This window comes from Charadrius vociferus, unplaced genomic scaffold (genome assembly GCF_000708025.1).
Source record: "Charadrius vociferus isolate BGI_N301 unplaced genomic scaffold, ASM70802v2 scaffold325, whole genome shotgun sequence".
Taxonomy (NCBI): Eukaryota; Metazoa; Chordata; class Aves; order Charadriiformes; family Charadriidae; genus Charadrius; species Charadrius vociferus.
This window is the reverse complement of record NW_009648526.1, coordinates 3,669,260-3,683,125: the sequence shown is the minus strand read 5'-3', so window position 1 is coordinate 3,683,125 and position 13,866 is coordinate 3,669,260. Positions and strand designations below refer to the sequence as shown.

Here is a 13,866-nt window from a genome sequence, read left to right as displayed (position 1 = left end):
CTCTATGGAACTGTGATAGCAAGTTTGGGTTAAAATGTACAGTATTTTGTAGTATTACATTCAAGATGTATGATTGTACAAACCCCTTTGAAATCTGTTTTTAATGGAGAAGAGTGGCAGATATAAAAGCTTTATTATATATTAAGGACTAAAACAGCCAAGGTGAAACTTGTTTGTTGTAATTGTTCTCTTGCATTTCCTTAACTTGCACAATAAGTATATACAGATGCAACCTGGATGTACAATTTACAGATCAGGAGTTAGTGTGCGTGGATGCTGCTTAGTGAAATGATTGAAATTGGGGGGGGGGGGTGTATACATAGATATACACACACGCACTCATCGACTAAATTTTGCTATTGCAAGGCCTAACCTTAATCCAGCACAGTCACGGGAAATTTTGCTACTCATGCCACGAGGAACAAGTAAAACTTAGAACAGCTCTGGAGACTGCTCAATGAGTCAAGCAAGGCAGTTAATATTTAAGAGCAAGTCACCCATATTAAGTAGTTAACAGTATTGCATTTCCTTGAGAAGATTATTTCTTGGAACATTAGGCCACAGCTACCCAAAAAGCTGTGGCATAAGCAAACATGAATTTACAGTTCATTGACTGCTTTCTGGTATCTGCCCACTGTCTCTGTAAGTTGTGTCAAAAAATTATGCGTGTTAGGATGATCTGGTCTTAAGTGCATTCCCATCCTTATTTTGTTCTGTTGAGTAGCTGTGCCTTATTAAAAACAACCTTTAAAAAATATTAGTGAAATTAATACTGATGCAGTACATGATACTTACAGATACCGAAGTAACTTTTATTTTGGTAATGTTCTGTTACTTATCTTACAAGAATGCTGATGTCTTTCCTGACTCCAGAAAATGAGTGTAATGTGTATACCCTGTAGACATCTTCCATTCCCGTAGTTTGTCTTATGTTACAAGTGTGCCTTTGCTGTTCCGATGAGCAGGCTCCAGTTTCTATCCCGTCGCGGCTGCGAGGAGGCAGAGCCATGGCTGGTGCCCGGCCCCAGAGCCCAGGGTGGGAGGTGGTGGTGGGGAGTGCCTGCATGGGACCTGGTGGGAGCAAGGCTTTGGGCAACGGGTATCTGCCCAGCCTGAGCCACCTCTGCAGTCAGTCCTTCTGGCCATACTGGGTTAAATCCACCCCTGTCCAAGAGCAAACAGTGAGAATCGATGGCTTTTCCCCACAGAAATCTTTTTCTCAGTATTTTATTTCATTAGCTGTGGGTTTTGGGATATTAACCTGCTAGTAGTTTCCATTCCTTAATACATTGTTGGTATTTTTAGTTCTCTGTAAAAAATGTCTGTCCTGCTGCTGGATGCTCAATATTTTTGCTTGCTATTTCCGCGAATCTCAAAGCACTGCTTTTTGTCTCCCTTAATATTTCCCTCACGTTAAACTTAAATAATTTGCCTTTTATCTTTGTCCATCTAGCTGCTTCTGCTGTCTTCCTTTAATTTCCTTTTTGAAGTATGGTCACATCATTGCTGCCAATGTCTGTTTTTTTTAACATTAGATATACAAGAGCTATTTTGGAGCACTTTTGTCTACTATGGCTTCACAGGTTTGATTATCCCAGTTGAGAACCAAAATTCACATTAAGGATTTGTGCAATATTCTCTACTGAGAACAGCAGACTCTCTCACTTTATTGAAATATGTGAAAGATTCCTGTAAGTGGATTATAAATATTTTCTATTTTGATGGATGATATCATTGCAAAAAGTTGTGTGTTTTTTTTTTCTTTTCTCATTAGATGGAATAACTGGTACAAATCATGCATGTATGAGACTAGTGATATGCCTCCATTGGTAGAAGCATTGATGTCAGGCGTAGAGTCAATGGTGTGCAGCTTTTTCAGTTGTGTGACATCTTTGGTTAAGGTGATAGCTGTGTATCATTTAGCATTGTATTCGTAATACTAATCTGAGTAGATGGACACATGCCTTCAAAACTACAAGGTTTTTATGCAATATGAGTCTGTCATAGCTGAAAAGGGAAAGAAAAGCTCGTGCTTGTGATCATTTAACACTTTTACTCCGTTGTGGAGGCTGAGAATCCCTTCACTGTGCTGGAGGATTGATGTTTGCTATCTAAAAAAGCTGTCAGAGATTCAGGGTGGCAATTTTTCCCTTTGTGGGAACAAAGAATGATTATTTATGGCATGTAGGTTGTTGTAGCTTAGACAGTTCTGATGGAGAGAAACAGGGCTCTTTCTCAGAGGCAGAATATACAGTCTCTTCTGATGACTTGTTTTTAGTGCTTTATTTTTAGACGTACTATTTTTAAACAGCTTGAAATACAAAAATATTTGCTTTTTTCCCAGTTAAAAGAAAACCCTGTTGTGACACAGCATGACTTAATCTTTTTATAGCCACATCAAATACGTGTTGCTTAGGATAATGTAAAAATATATAAACAATAACAGAGAGAAAAATAAGAAACCAGCAGTTGCTATTGTAACACAAGGTGGAGGGCAGCAAAAAAAATGTTCCGTAAATAAATGTCTCATCAATATTTATTCTTCATTCCAAACAAAACAATGATATGCTTTAACCATATTGTACCAAAAGCAGTACAGAAAGTATTTAGTACATAGACAGCATTTTACATCCCCTCTCTTGCTATTAATGTAGCAATTGTCTTAATCTGTTAATGAGCGGGTGTTAAGGGAGATGTACAAAGTGAGAGTAGAATTAATTTTTTAGGTTCTTTAGAGTCTTGATTGTTGTGATGCTGAAAACAATGAAGTTGTGGAGGTGGAGAGGACAGCGCTGCCTGGTCTCCAGCTAGGGGTGACTGGGTATGTGCTCCTGGAGCAGTACCGCTCGGGAACAGCAGGCTCCTAGCTCCCAGGGCATCTTGTGACTCATAAATATTATTCTTGTCAGTGCAAAGCAGATCTGATTTTGAGCCTAAAACAGCAACCAGATGAATAATAACAGCTGACAGCAATGTGGTACACGCCTTTAATTCCAGCATCACCCGCCCAGCCTCTGTTCCCTGTGCAATGCCAGCGCTGGGTTTGAAGCTGGGGGAGAACCTGAAGGAGGCCTGGCAGCCAGGTTGTTCAGCACCGTGTTTCCACTCCTGTGGCTTTCAGCAGGCTGCGGATGTGTTTTTGTTTTTTGTATTTTTCCTAATCTGCCAAGCTCATCTTTTTTCAGCTGCTTAAGCATGGCTAGTGCTGACACAAAGACTTTTATTTGCTTATTTGTCATACGATTAGATCACATCTTTCACAGAGAAAACCTAAGAGAAGCCGAGTTGCCATTTGCTGACATCTGAACTGCAGGGCTAGGCCCAGGGATGGACTGCAAGCTCTGCGCCACTCTGTTCGCCCAGACCTGGCCATGCTGAAGGGGAGCTCTGTTCGAGTCAGAGTCCTCACTGTGGCTAGTGCTGACATGGGGGTGAGGAGCATTTCCACCCACCCTTGTTCTGCTGGCTCTGAAGGTCCTGGTCAGTCCCAGGAGACCCAGCCTGCCCCTGTCCCCCTGAAAGCCTGTTGTGTGAAGGGCAATAGAGGACAATTAGCAGCTGAGTGAACGAGTCAGAGTCCTCCCTGCAAAGCAGGTTCAGGTTAAGGTGGACACCCGGGAACTAGCTCAGGTGTCAGTTGTCTCCAGATTAAAGTACTGCATTTTTATGTGGATGGTAGAAAGCTCTACCTAAAATAACGGTTAAATTATCAAGAAATATGCAATAAGAACAAATCATTAGTGTTTGCAACGTGGGCAATTGAAAAGCATTGTAATTTTTAAGTATGTATTCTTGACCTGTAGGAAATATGCAGCCTGGAGAAATATGAAGAGGTGCTTTTACAACTTCTATGATGTGGAGATTTTTCAGATTATTTATGACAAGAAGATTTTTTTAATTTTTTTTTTTTTTTATTTCAAAACTATATAAAAACCAGCTAACTGTTAACTGGACAGTTGGAGGTGACTGAAGTTGATAAATTCAGGTTAGACTCTGTACCCATCACTCATGCTTGGAAGAGCAAGAACTTGGGGGTAGGTGGTGTCCTGTAGAAACAGCACTCCCGGTTTTGTTGCCCAGACCGAGGAGGTGCTAGCCACTGCACATGGCCATCCTACTGGCGTTAGGTTCCTGCAGAAGGGAGAGTGAGGGCAAAACTTAACCACAGATGCAGTTAGGCGCTACTAGAGCTTGGGCTTATTTACAGATCCTAGGGAGAAGTCTGACGACAATCTGCTGACAATTTGCTTCTTCTTGGTATATGATATATTTGCACGTAAGGCCATGCTTCAAGGGAAAAAATAGTCCCAAACTACTGATAGAAACTGTCATTTAAAATGCAATACAGTATTAATGTTGACTACTTAGTGCTACCACTCTCAGCTATCTTCTGTGCTGTTGCTTTCTTGGGTATTTAGGCTGCTGCTCTTTTACTGAATCTCTCTGCATCCTTTTCTGTGGGACTGTATGTGATGCTGTAGTACTGGGATTTGATTACAGCTGCCCCTTGAAGCACGTGTGGGTGCTGGGGAGAGCTGCTCTGGGACAACCTGAGCCTTCCGAGCACAGCCCCTCTTGCTTGCGTCCTGGTTCACATCGCTTTTGGGAAAGAACCCTTTGGCCTGGAAGCATGTGTGGCTTAATCACAGGCAGCAGCAGTCACTGACTTTTATAATGCCTGATGTTTGGCAAACTGTGCCCGTTTTCTATATCTCCTGTGGCTTTGTGAGCTTTGGCCTCTTCTCATTGGACTTACTGGGTCCGATGCCATAGCTTCCAGTGGGAAGCTCGATTGTTTTCCCACTCTCATTACTTACACATTTTCTGTAGCTTACTCTATTATCTGATATAAAGTGCATTCTCTCTAGGTTTGTGAAGAATGTAATTCTCTGTATTTATTTTGATACTGTACCTTTTTGTTCATCCTGCTAGTTCCTTTTTCCAAGTGTAATATCACAAATAGCTGATGAGTACACTGAAGGAAATTATGCTTCTGTGTTGGACTTCTGTTTTCTCCAATAACCTGACCTTCAACTGATTTTTTTTTTTTTTTTAGTCACATGTTTTATAACAATTTCCAAAAATGAATTGGTTCCTTCATTTTCTCAGTGCTTCCAGATCACTACTTCCATTGTGCAAATACAAAATTGTCGAGGTTCATGCAAGCTAAGCTCTTTAAGATTATTATTTTATTGAAGCTCATGTAAGATTGTAGATGTTCAAGAAAATTGCTGAGACTGTGTGTTTTCAGACATGTTTACCCCTGCTGTACTATATTTACAAGAATTCTTTTCATTCAAGTTTGAAACTGTTCTTCAGCGTTATTAGCAGTGACGGAGCTGCATCAGTGGTAGCAACGGCTGGAGACTTAATAGAAGACACACAAAGCCTACAAGTCCTGTGCTGTCTGCAGTAGTAAAATGGGTCTGGTTTTAGTGCAAGTTAATTTAACTTGAGATAAAAATCCAATTGGTCCTTGATTTTTATATCAGTCAAGTTGCAGTGAGGCTAGCCTATAGGTCTGACTCCATTTGCTAATATACATTATGCATTAAATCTGTGTCTTTGTTAGTTTTTGTTGGGTTTTCCCCCTAACATGCAGTGAAGTTTGTGGAAAAACATAGTTTGAGACGATGGCGCTTTTAGCCAACCCAGCTTAAAATAAGAAGCTTGTGCTTCCCTAACTCCATTTGTAGTTCCCACTCCTGTGCCTGATGTCGGTACAAGTGCTTCACTATTTATAGGAGGAAACAAGTGGGCAGACGCACTTTTGTGTTAGTGCAGTTGCACAGCTCATTTGCTGGTGCAGATGTGTGTGCACAGAAAAGTTGCACCTCTGTAAATTGATAATGTCCCATTTCAAAATACTTGAGTACAGCCAAAATGTTCAGACTACCTACATTTTCTCATTTAGTCTGTAAAATTATGCATTATTTTATTCTGCAAAATACTTTGTAATAATAAATGTCATGTATTCTGATGAATGTGACTTGATCCCCTAACATATTTGAGAGCAGTGTAGCTAAATCACATAGTTTGAAAATGTGGTATTAAAAAATGAGGGGAATACACAGAATTGCCATTTTATTGGCCACATCTTCCTTGACAGCGTACTTGTTAATTTCTCAGTGCACGATGTGTTAATTCCAGCCTCAATCATTTCAGTATTGTGTAAACAAAAATTAAAGTATGAAAAAAGGCAAGAGGGCAGAACTCCATTAGCATTATCTGCCAGGCTGCAGAAAATAGGTTTCAGTTTGGAGAGCAGATTTATAGCTGAATTAATAGCATTGATCTAGACTGGATTTAAATTTCTTTGTGGGTGTATCCATAGAACCTAACTACTGTTCAAATCAGCTGGGAAAAAAAAAACAAACTGATTTTGATTTCAAGTGGTACAGCTTGAAACGTCACAAGTTTTCAGTAGCATCCTGAAATAGTAGTCTGTGTGTGTGGGGAGAGTCTCTCTTTAGATGTGAGCTCAGCCTGGTGACTAACGGATCAGAAGGGACTGTGAAGACGCGCAGCCGACAAGCTGTGTAATGTAATCTGTGGAGCATCACTGAACACGTACTGCATCAGGCTCACAGCTTCTGGTTGAGTAACAGCATATGTGCAGGTTTCACTTAGAAGACTGTGAAGGATGGAGAATACACTGTACTCAGTTTAATAGCTCAGGTGGTAATTATCCTTACTACTAATAGTTGCAGTGTAGGAGTGTAATTTTTGCATCCTTAGCTTCCAATAACTGCATCTCAGTTGGAATATTTCGGGTTTTTTGGCTAGATTTAGAAATGTCTGCCATCTGAAATCCCTTCTGCATGTAGACATTCAAAAAGCCCCACAGCATTACCCTATAATTTTTGAGGGTAGTGCAATTCTTTAATAGTTCAGAGGCAAGTCAGTTGACATCATTTATGTATGCTTTTATGTAATGCCTGGATCAAGGAATAGAGCTCAATGGAAGAAAAATATTTTGAAGTTGGAGTTTGAATAGATTTGCTTCAGTTATTTGATGCCAATGAGAAACATAGTAACCTTTCTGATGCTTGTTGTGCTTTTCTGCAGGGCAGCAAAGGACACTACAGATACCACTGGCAGAGCCACAATGTCAAGCACAGTGGAGTGGATGACATGGTCCTTCTTTCCAAAATCACAGAGGATTCCATAGTGGAGAACCTAAAGAAACGATACATGGATGATTACATTTTTGTATCCTTTTATAGTGTTGCTTTTAGTGGGGTCCTGTGGACTTGCTGAGCCAATGTGAAACTAATTGTATGTATGTATTCTATTTAAGCAGATTACTCAAAGATGCTGAGCATTTTATGTGACAGTTCACCTGAGATTATGCAAAATGCTTTGTAAACTGAGGTCATTATGAGGGTTGAAATTAAGATCTGAAAAATTATTTAAAGGTATTCTTTCTGATATTTGTAATTGTTCTTGCCATTGTTGAAGATAGGCCTGTAGCTGCATATATTTATATATCCACTTGACCCCTGAAGCTACTGCAGTAATGATTCTTCTAAAAGCAAGAATTAATGAGTTTAAGGCACGTATACGTGTTCTTGATACCATGTTGTCTTCTATACCTCCCAGATTCTAATGCTTTCAAAGTAGCATTTCTTCTGTGGCATAACCCCATTTACAACTTATTCTGGAATTGTTAATACTGTGAACCATGAGATGATGGAAACAAATTAACATGTGAACATCTGTAAATCTACAGTGTTCACACTTAAATTTTTTTTTTCTATGATTAATGAAAACATGAAATATTTAAATATCTGAACATACAACCTAATAAGAAAAACAGATTTCAGCACCAAAGGTTTGTTGGTTTTTGTTTGGTTTTTTTTTAAAATTTAATGTCTAGGGAATTCCTTGAGATAAGAATAGTCACTTTTTTCATTTTTAGCTTTCACAATATAACATGAGCTACAGTAATGAATTTGGTAAATACTACTCAACGTGATTTGTACTAGCAAGTGTTACTGTTTCTTCTGCTGCTGTAGGCAGGTTTTCATACTTCCTAGTTGTATCTGGAGAATAGCTTCCTTGAAGAGTTTAACTTTTTTTAGCAGAAAGGGAAGGAAATATAACATGTCCTGGCTATTTGCCGTATATTCAGATGGTTAAGAGCTAAGTAACAGCTCAATTTAGCGAGGAATGACAGAGGAAGATTAATGTTGCAGTTGTGCTGACGTTTCCGTCCCAAACTGCAGGGGTTTGTAATATGTGTGCGCGCATGGGTTTGGATCCTCTGTTCAATAAGGTACCACACTGTTATTAAATTTGTCTTATAGAAACGTGATAAAGTTGCACAATATTTCTCAAACTGTAGTCCTCTTCCTTTTAGTAACATGAGCGCTTTTGTCCCTGTGGAACGCTGCATCTTCCATGCAGTACATTCCCAAAGTCTTCAGTGCTCTGTGCTGAATAAATGGTTTTACACTTTTTTTTCTTATAAAAATAAGTGAGATTAGTATGGAGAAGGCCTTTCTACTGAAGTAGGAATGAGTATGTTTTCCAAGGGTACTTCTGGTCACATGGGGGATTAGAGTCGTCTTTTAAAGCATTTTAATTCCTTTGTGTAGGGAGAAAAGACTCCTTTTGCAGTTCTGAGAAGGCTTTTCATTCTAAAATGGAGATCATCTCTTGAATCTTTCAATTGTTTTTATGTTCACCCATGAATGAACATTTCTCTCTGCTATGTTGCATAGAGATTACCGAATGGTCCCAGAAAATGCTGGTATTGTTTACCAACAGAAAACTGTCACTTCGGATGTTTATACTGACACAATGAATGCTTGATTTATTATACTTGAGACCCAGATGTTGTCACTTTTCTTTGAATTAAATTGAAAAATGTATGAAGAAAGCATTGCAGATTAACAGTGCAGAAATTATGTTCATCGAGTTACACTTCTTCTCTAATGTGTTACCATTTTGTGCTGTGGTGCCACAGTAAGAGATTCTTACATAGGATTATCTAGCAGGATAAATTTGTTAATTTTGCTACTTTTGTACGGAAAGCTTACATAGTAAGTTTGCCTATGAACAATTCCAGATTGTTAAATGAAATCTGCAGTACAACATTTTGGACTTGTTGACATGGGTATGCTGCCAACTCCCAGCTCAAAGAACCAGTCCTGCCTGTAAAGTAGCATCCGTTGCTTCATAAGTGTATACTGCAATTCGAATTCCCAAGGTTTCTAAAGTATTTTGTAAATGTAGGTACATGTGCAGTACATTCAAAATATTGCAAAAAAGCTTTCTGGGACTAACAATAGCTTGAAACTGAGTGTCGTCTTATGGGGCAGCCTGCAGGATGAGACTCCTAGAGACTGTTAATAGTTACACTCATAAAATAACACCACATACTGCATTACGTAATTCCCTTAGCTCCCCAGCTAGTACATGCAGCTGAGTAATTGTCCAGTTTAGCTCAGTAGTGGCTGTTTCCATCCAACTGTGCATGCTCAGCACTATCTCTGTGAGATCAGAATGTGTCACTATAGCTTGTTCTGCAAAAGTCAAAACAATCGTTTCTTGTACTGACAATACGATCTCCTCAGTTACAAAGCAGTAAACCAGTTTAAGTATGCCATTTCCTTTCTGTATTTTTATTCAAGGTGTGTCGTGTTGGGGCCTCTAATACATGTTTCTGTATTTAGTTTGTCCTAAAATAAATATGTTGATAATATGAAAGTATCCCATTGAAAAATATGTTTATATTCTTGTAAGCCTGCTAATTTAATTATTATTAAAATTGTTGTAAGCTGTGGGTTTTTTACTATTACTTGAAGCTGTGCTGTATTATGTAATAGATGTAAAAGTTACTTGGCAGTCACTAATGGTAAGGTAATAGTTTATGAAACTGTAGTTACCTTAACTCCTTTTGAATACAGACATATATTGGCTCTGTATTAATCTCTGTGAATCCTTTCAAGCAAATGCCATATTTTGGGGAAAAGGAAATTGAAATGTACCAAGGAGCAGTAAGTAAAGCGGTCTAAAATGTACTGTGGTATTCAGGGGCATGTAAATATTATTCTACACAGTTAAACTCTTGGAAGCATTTGTTTCTGGGTTTTGGTAGCATTGTACTAGCCTGGGAGAACTTGGCTGATATCCATTACCATATATTGAGTCTTCAGATTGAATTCTCTGGAACACAGGATTAGTATTTCAAGAAAATACTTGTATTGATTAACTCTACTCCATATCAAGTTTCTCTCCTTCACATGTCCCTCCTCCTGCAAAGGCAGTTTTTAAGCTGTTGTATGCTTAAAGTGTGGTGTGCAATACAAAATGGCCATTAGTGGATTTGGAGACCGTGACTTGAGAACTCTCAAACTGGCTAAGAACAATAAAAAATTGAGATGCCAAAATTAGATCCCATTTTTGAAAATACAGCTTGAAGAGTGAGTCAACACAAGGACATTAGGGACTTCAAATTCAGTTTCCTGCTCTGCTTGAGTTGGGCATGTCCATAGGTTTGGGAAACCATTTGGTTTGCGTGGACTGAGTGGATGAAAATGAGACATACAGCACCAGGCTCTGTGTAGCAGTTTAGTTCATTGATTGTTAGCGTATGACCACTGGTGGAATGGGCTTAAATTATATGAGTTTCTCTTGGACAAGTAATATATTTCAAGCACAGACCACTTTTAGAACTGGGTGTTTACGATAGTTTAGGAGAAAGCTATGGATGAGAGAAAGATCAGTAACAAAACCCACAGACATTGGTTTGTTTTTATTAAACGAACAAAAAAATTCCTGGGGAAAATTCAGTAGAAAGTGGGATTCAGAATTGTTTTTCCAGGAAAAGAGTTCTTCCAATTTAAATAAAAATTTTTATTGCTCTTCCTGCATTGTTGAAGGCTGTGTTGAAAAATTATTCTCTGTTTCACCTCCTAGGCACAATATGAAAACCCACCACATATTTATGCTCTTGCAGACAGCATGTACAGAAACATGATTATTGACAGAGAAAATCAGTGTGTCATTATTAGGTAAGAAAAATATTTTATCATCTTCTTTTGGTGTTTTAACTTCAAGAAGCAGAAAAGCTTATTTTTTATTGTATTGATAAAAATCTTCTGTGTCCAGGACCACTAAACATTTTGGGGTTTTCTAGGATAGCTACTACTTTCTGATCTTCCATTTGTTTTTCCAGTGAAATCCTGAGGACAGCTTAACCACAAGAAATCTCTTTCCCACATAGCCAGCTTCATGCCCAATACCAAAACTGCAGTAACTTGAATGACTACATGAGGCAGCTATAACAGCTATAGCAGCCACAGATACTGTTAAATCCAACATTCTCACATTGACTGCGTTTACCATGCTTTGGTTTTAGTACTGTTTCTTTTTTTTTTTTTTTCTTCCCCTGTTAAAAATAAATGTACTTTTGTTCCTTTTGGAATTTTGCTTGCATTCAGTCAGAGACAAAAGGAGGAGAGAGATACTGGAAAATTAATTTTGTCTTCACTATTACTCTATTTTAATTATCAGGCTGAGGCAATTCACTGTAGAATTATTACTGAACTTTTTTAATGACAGGCATTACAATCAAAGTAAATTTGGGTTCCAGAGGTATGTTTTGTTCTCATCTGTGGGTTTGTAGATGGTTTATAGATGATAAAAGAAATTGTGCAGAGAGCAGGAACTGCAGGATGTTTGAGCTGGTTCACTATACCTCTCCTGACTGTCCTTCTTGCATGGAAAACTTCAGAGGTTCACTGTAGTGCACCTGGAACTGCACTGTACCTGTTGCAGTGGTCTCCAAAGTGGGTGCATGCCTCACAGGGGCTGCCCAATGAAATTCATTGGGATGCGGGAAGAAAGTATTAGAACTTCACTAGCAGATGTATGTGACTTATAAACAGATAAAGTATATACATACATTGGGAGTGTGTGCTCAAACTTTTTTTAATTACGGTGTGTGCGATTAAAAGTGTTTGGAGACCACTGGTCTTTGAGATTTTCCCAAGAACCAGGGAAAGGTGAGAGGAGAAAAAGGAAAAATAATTTGAAGGGAAACTGTCAACATTTTATTAATAACAGCTTTTCTTAAGCTTTCTATCATTTCTGTGTGGAACATGCTGAGAGGCATCGCTATGAATTTAACTGCCGTTGAATTTAACAAACAAGAGATTTCAAGACTGAATGTTTTCTTTGTCCAGGGGGCCCTCTCTGGTCTTTTCCCTGGGATGGCTGTGTGCCCTGCAATGTCACAGCCCTGAGGGGACAGGACATCAGTGGTGATCAGATCAGATGCCGTGTAACTTAGTGTGCTTGATCCCTTAGGCTGGAACCTGCCATTTTGGAAATGGTGGATGGTCATTGATGTTTAAGCTTAAATGCCCTTGCACCAGCCACGTACTAATTTAATGTTGTTGCGGGAGTATTATAAAGAACTAGGCTTAGTATGTGGGTTTTACATGTGGAGCTGCTCCATGTGCCAGTGTTCCTGAATGATCCAGTGCAAAAATAGGGTTCATATTAATATATCTCACTAAGCTGCCATGAAAGATTGCAAGGAATAATTGTCTGAAAGTTACAGTCATTGTTTTATTTCTTTGAATCTATGCCTGGGGGCCATCCAGGCAGAGCTTTCCTGAGTGACGTATTATAGTGCACAAGTGTGTCCCTCTTAGTATCAGCAAAGTATATGTAGGTATGGGGAAACCGTTGATTTTACATGTAGGAAGATCAACCAGGTGTTCAGTTTGCTGCGCTGAGCTGTACTCCTGTAATGGCCTCCCTGTTCCACCCCCGTGGCTACAGCAGGGTGCCATATGAAACAAAATGCCCGGAGCTCATATTCCTGTCTCGTATATCTGGATTGTTCCCGGAGCTCAGTCTTCCTTTTTGGAAAACTGATGCCTGTTGCCATGCTGAAGTTACTAGTCCCATTTAGTCAAATTCAGACCTGTTAGGAATGGGTAAAATTGGGATTTGTTTTGCTTTTTGAACAAAGTAATGTCCCAGAGCCTGTGATGTTTCACATGAAGCTAAAAGTATAGTGAAAATCTTTAGAGTGTAGTGAATGGTGATTAAAAAAAATGTATTTTTTGATCCATTGCTAGTGCCCCAAAGTGCAGTGAATGCAGAGTCACATTTTTCAGAGCACTGAGATGCAGACTTACAGGTTTAAATTCACGTGAGAATTCTTGTGCTTGAATGATGGATGACACGCTCTTTGGAGTGTCTGCATTTTGTATGTGCAAAGTGAATTTTCTCTCAGTGTGTGCACAGCCTATTCAAAATCTGCTGGAGTTAATTGAAATCTATGCAAAACTGAAACAAGAAAAATCATGTTTGCCAGGGACATTTCAGAGAATTCCTCTTCCTTTCTGCATGTTTATTTTTCCTATGATTATTCTTATTACAAACACTGTAAAAACTGCAGACTAGACTTATAGGTAGTTTTTGTGATTAGATTTTTTGGGGACATTGAGAAATTATTGTTATGAAATTGAGTAACTCAGCCATTCACAAAATTGATTTTGTTTGGTTGATGTTTTAATCCTTTCAGCCACATTCCATTTAAACTGTTCAGATACATTCCGTATTTTCTGATTTTAATGTCATCGCTATTTCTAATGACTAGAGTTGGTTTAAGAATGAAGTTTCTTGGAGTTTGGGTTTTGTTTGCTTACATTCTATTTTATAGACCAGAAGGGAGTGAAATTGCTGGCAGAGTAGAAGCTCCCAAGATGCTGCAGCTCTTGAATGAAATGAGTGTTCTAGCTAGCTTCACGTCTACCACCATACCATCAGTTTCACTTAATAGCTGCCAAGAGCTTTACCGTTTCTGCCCCTAAACTGCTGATTCTCAAAAAATTGAGATAA

At 38.8% G+C, this 13,866-nt stretch overlaps 1 protein-coding gene across 1 annotated transcript in view; it reads left to right on the top strand.

The window, feature by feature from the left end:
- The first annotated feature begins 1,007 nt into the window (after window positions 1-1,007).
- MYO1E (myosin IE) overlaps window positions 1,008-13,866 on the top strand; it is a 63,508-nt gene continuing 50,649 nt past the window's right edge. Inside the window, exons 1-7 of the mRNA XM_009885779.1 lie at window positions 1,008-1,099; window positions 1,775-1,901; window positions 2,736-2,821; window positions 3,314-3,431; window positions 7,069-7,212; window positions 9,915-10,004; window positions 10,927-11,021. Of these exons, the coding sequence (XP_009884081.1) occupies window positions 1,008-1,099; window positions 1,775-1,901; window positions 2,736-2,821; window positions 3,314-3,431; window positions 7,069-7,212; window positions 9,915-10,004; window positions 10,927-11,021 (752 nt within the window). The remainder of the gene's footprint in view (window positions 1,100-1,774; window positions 1,902-2,735; window positions 2,822-3,313; window positions 3,432-7,068; window positions 7,213-9,914; window positions 10,005-10,926; window positions 11,022-13,866) is intronic.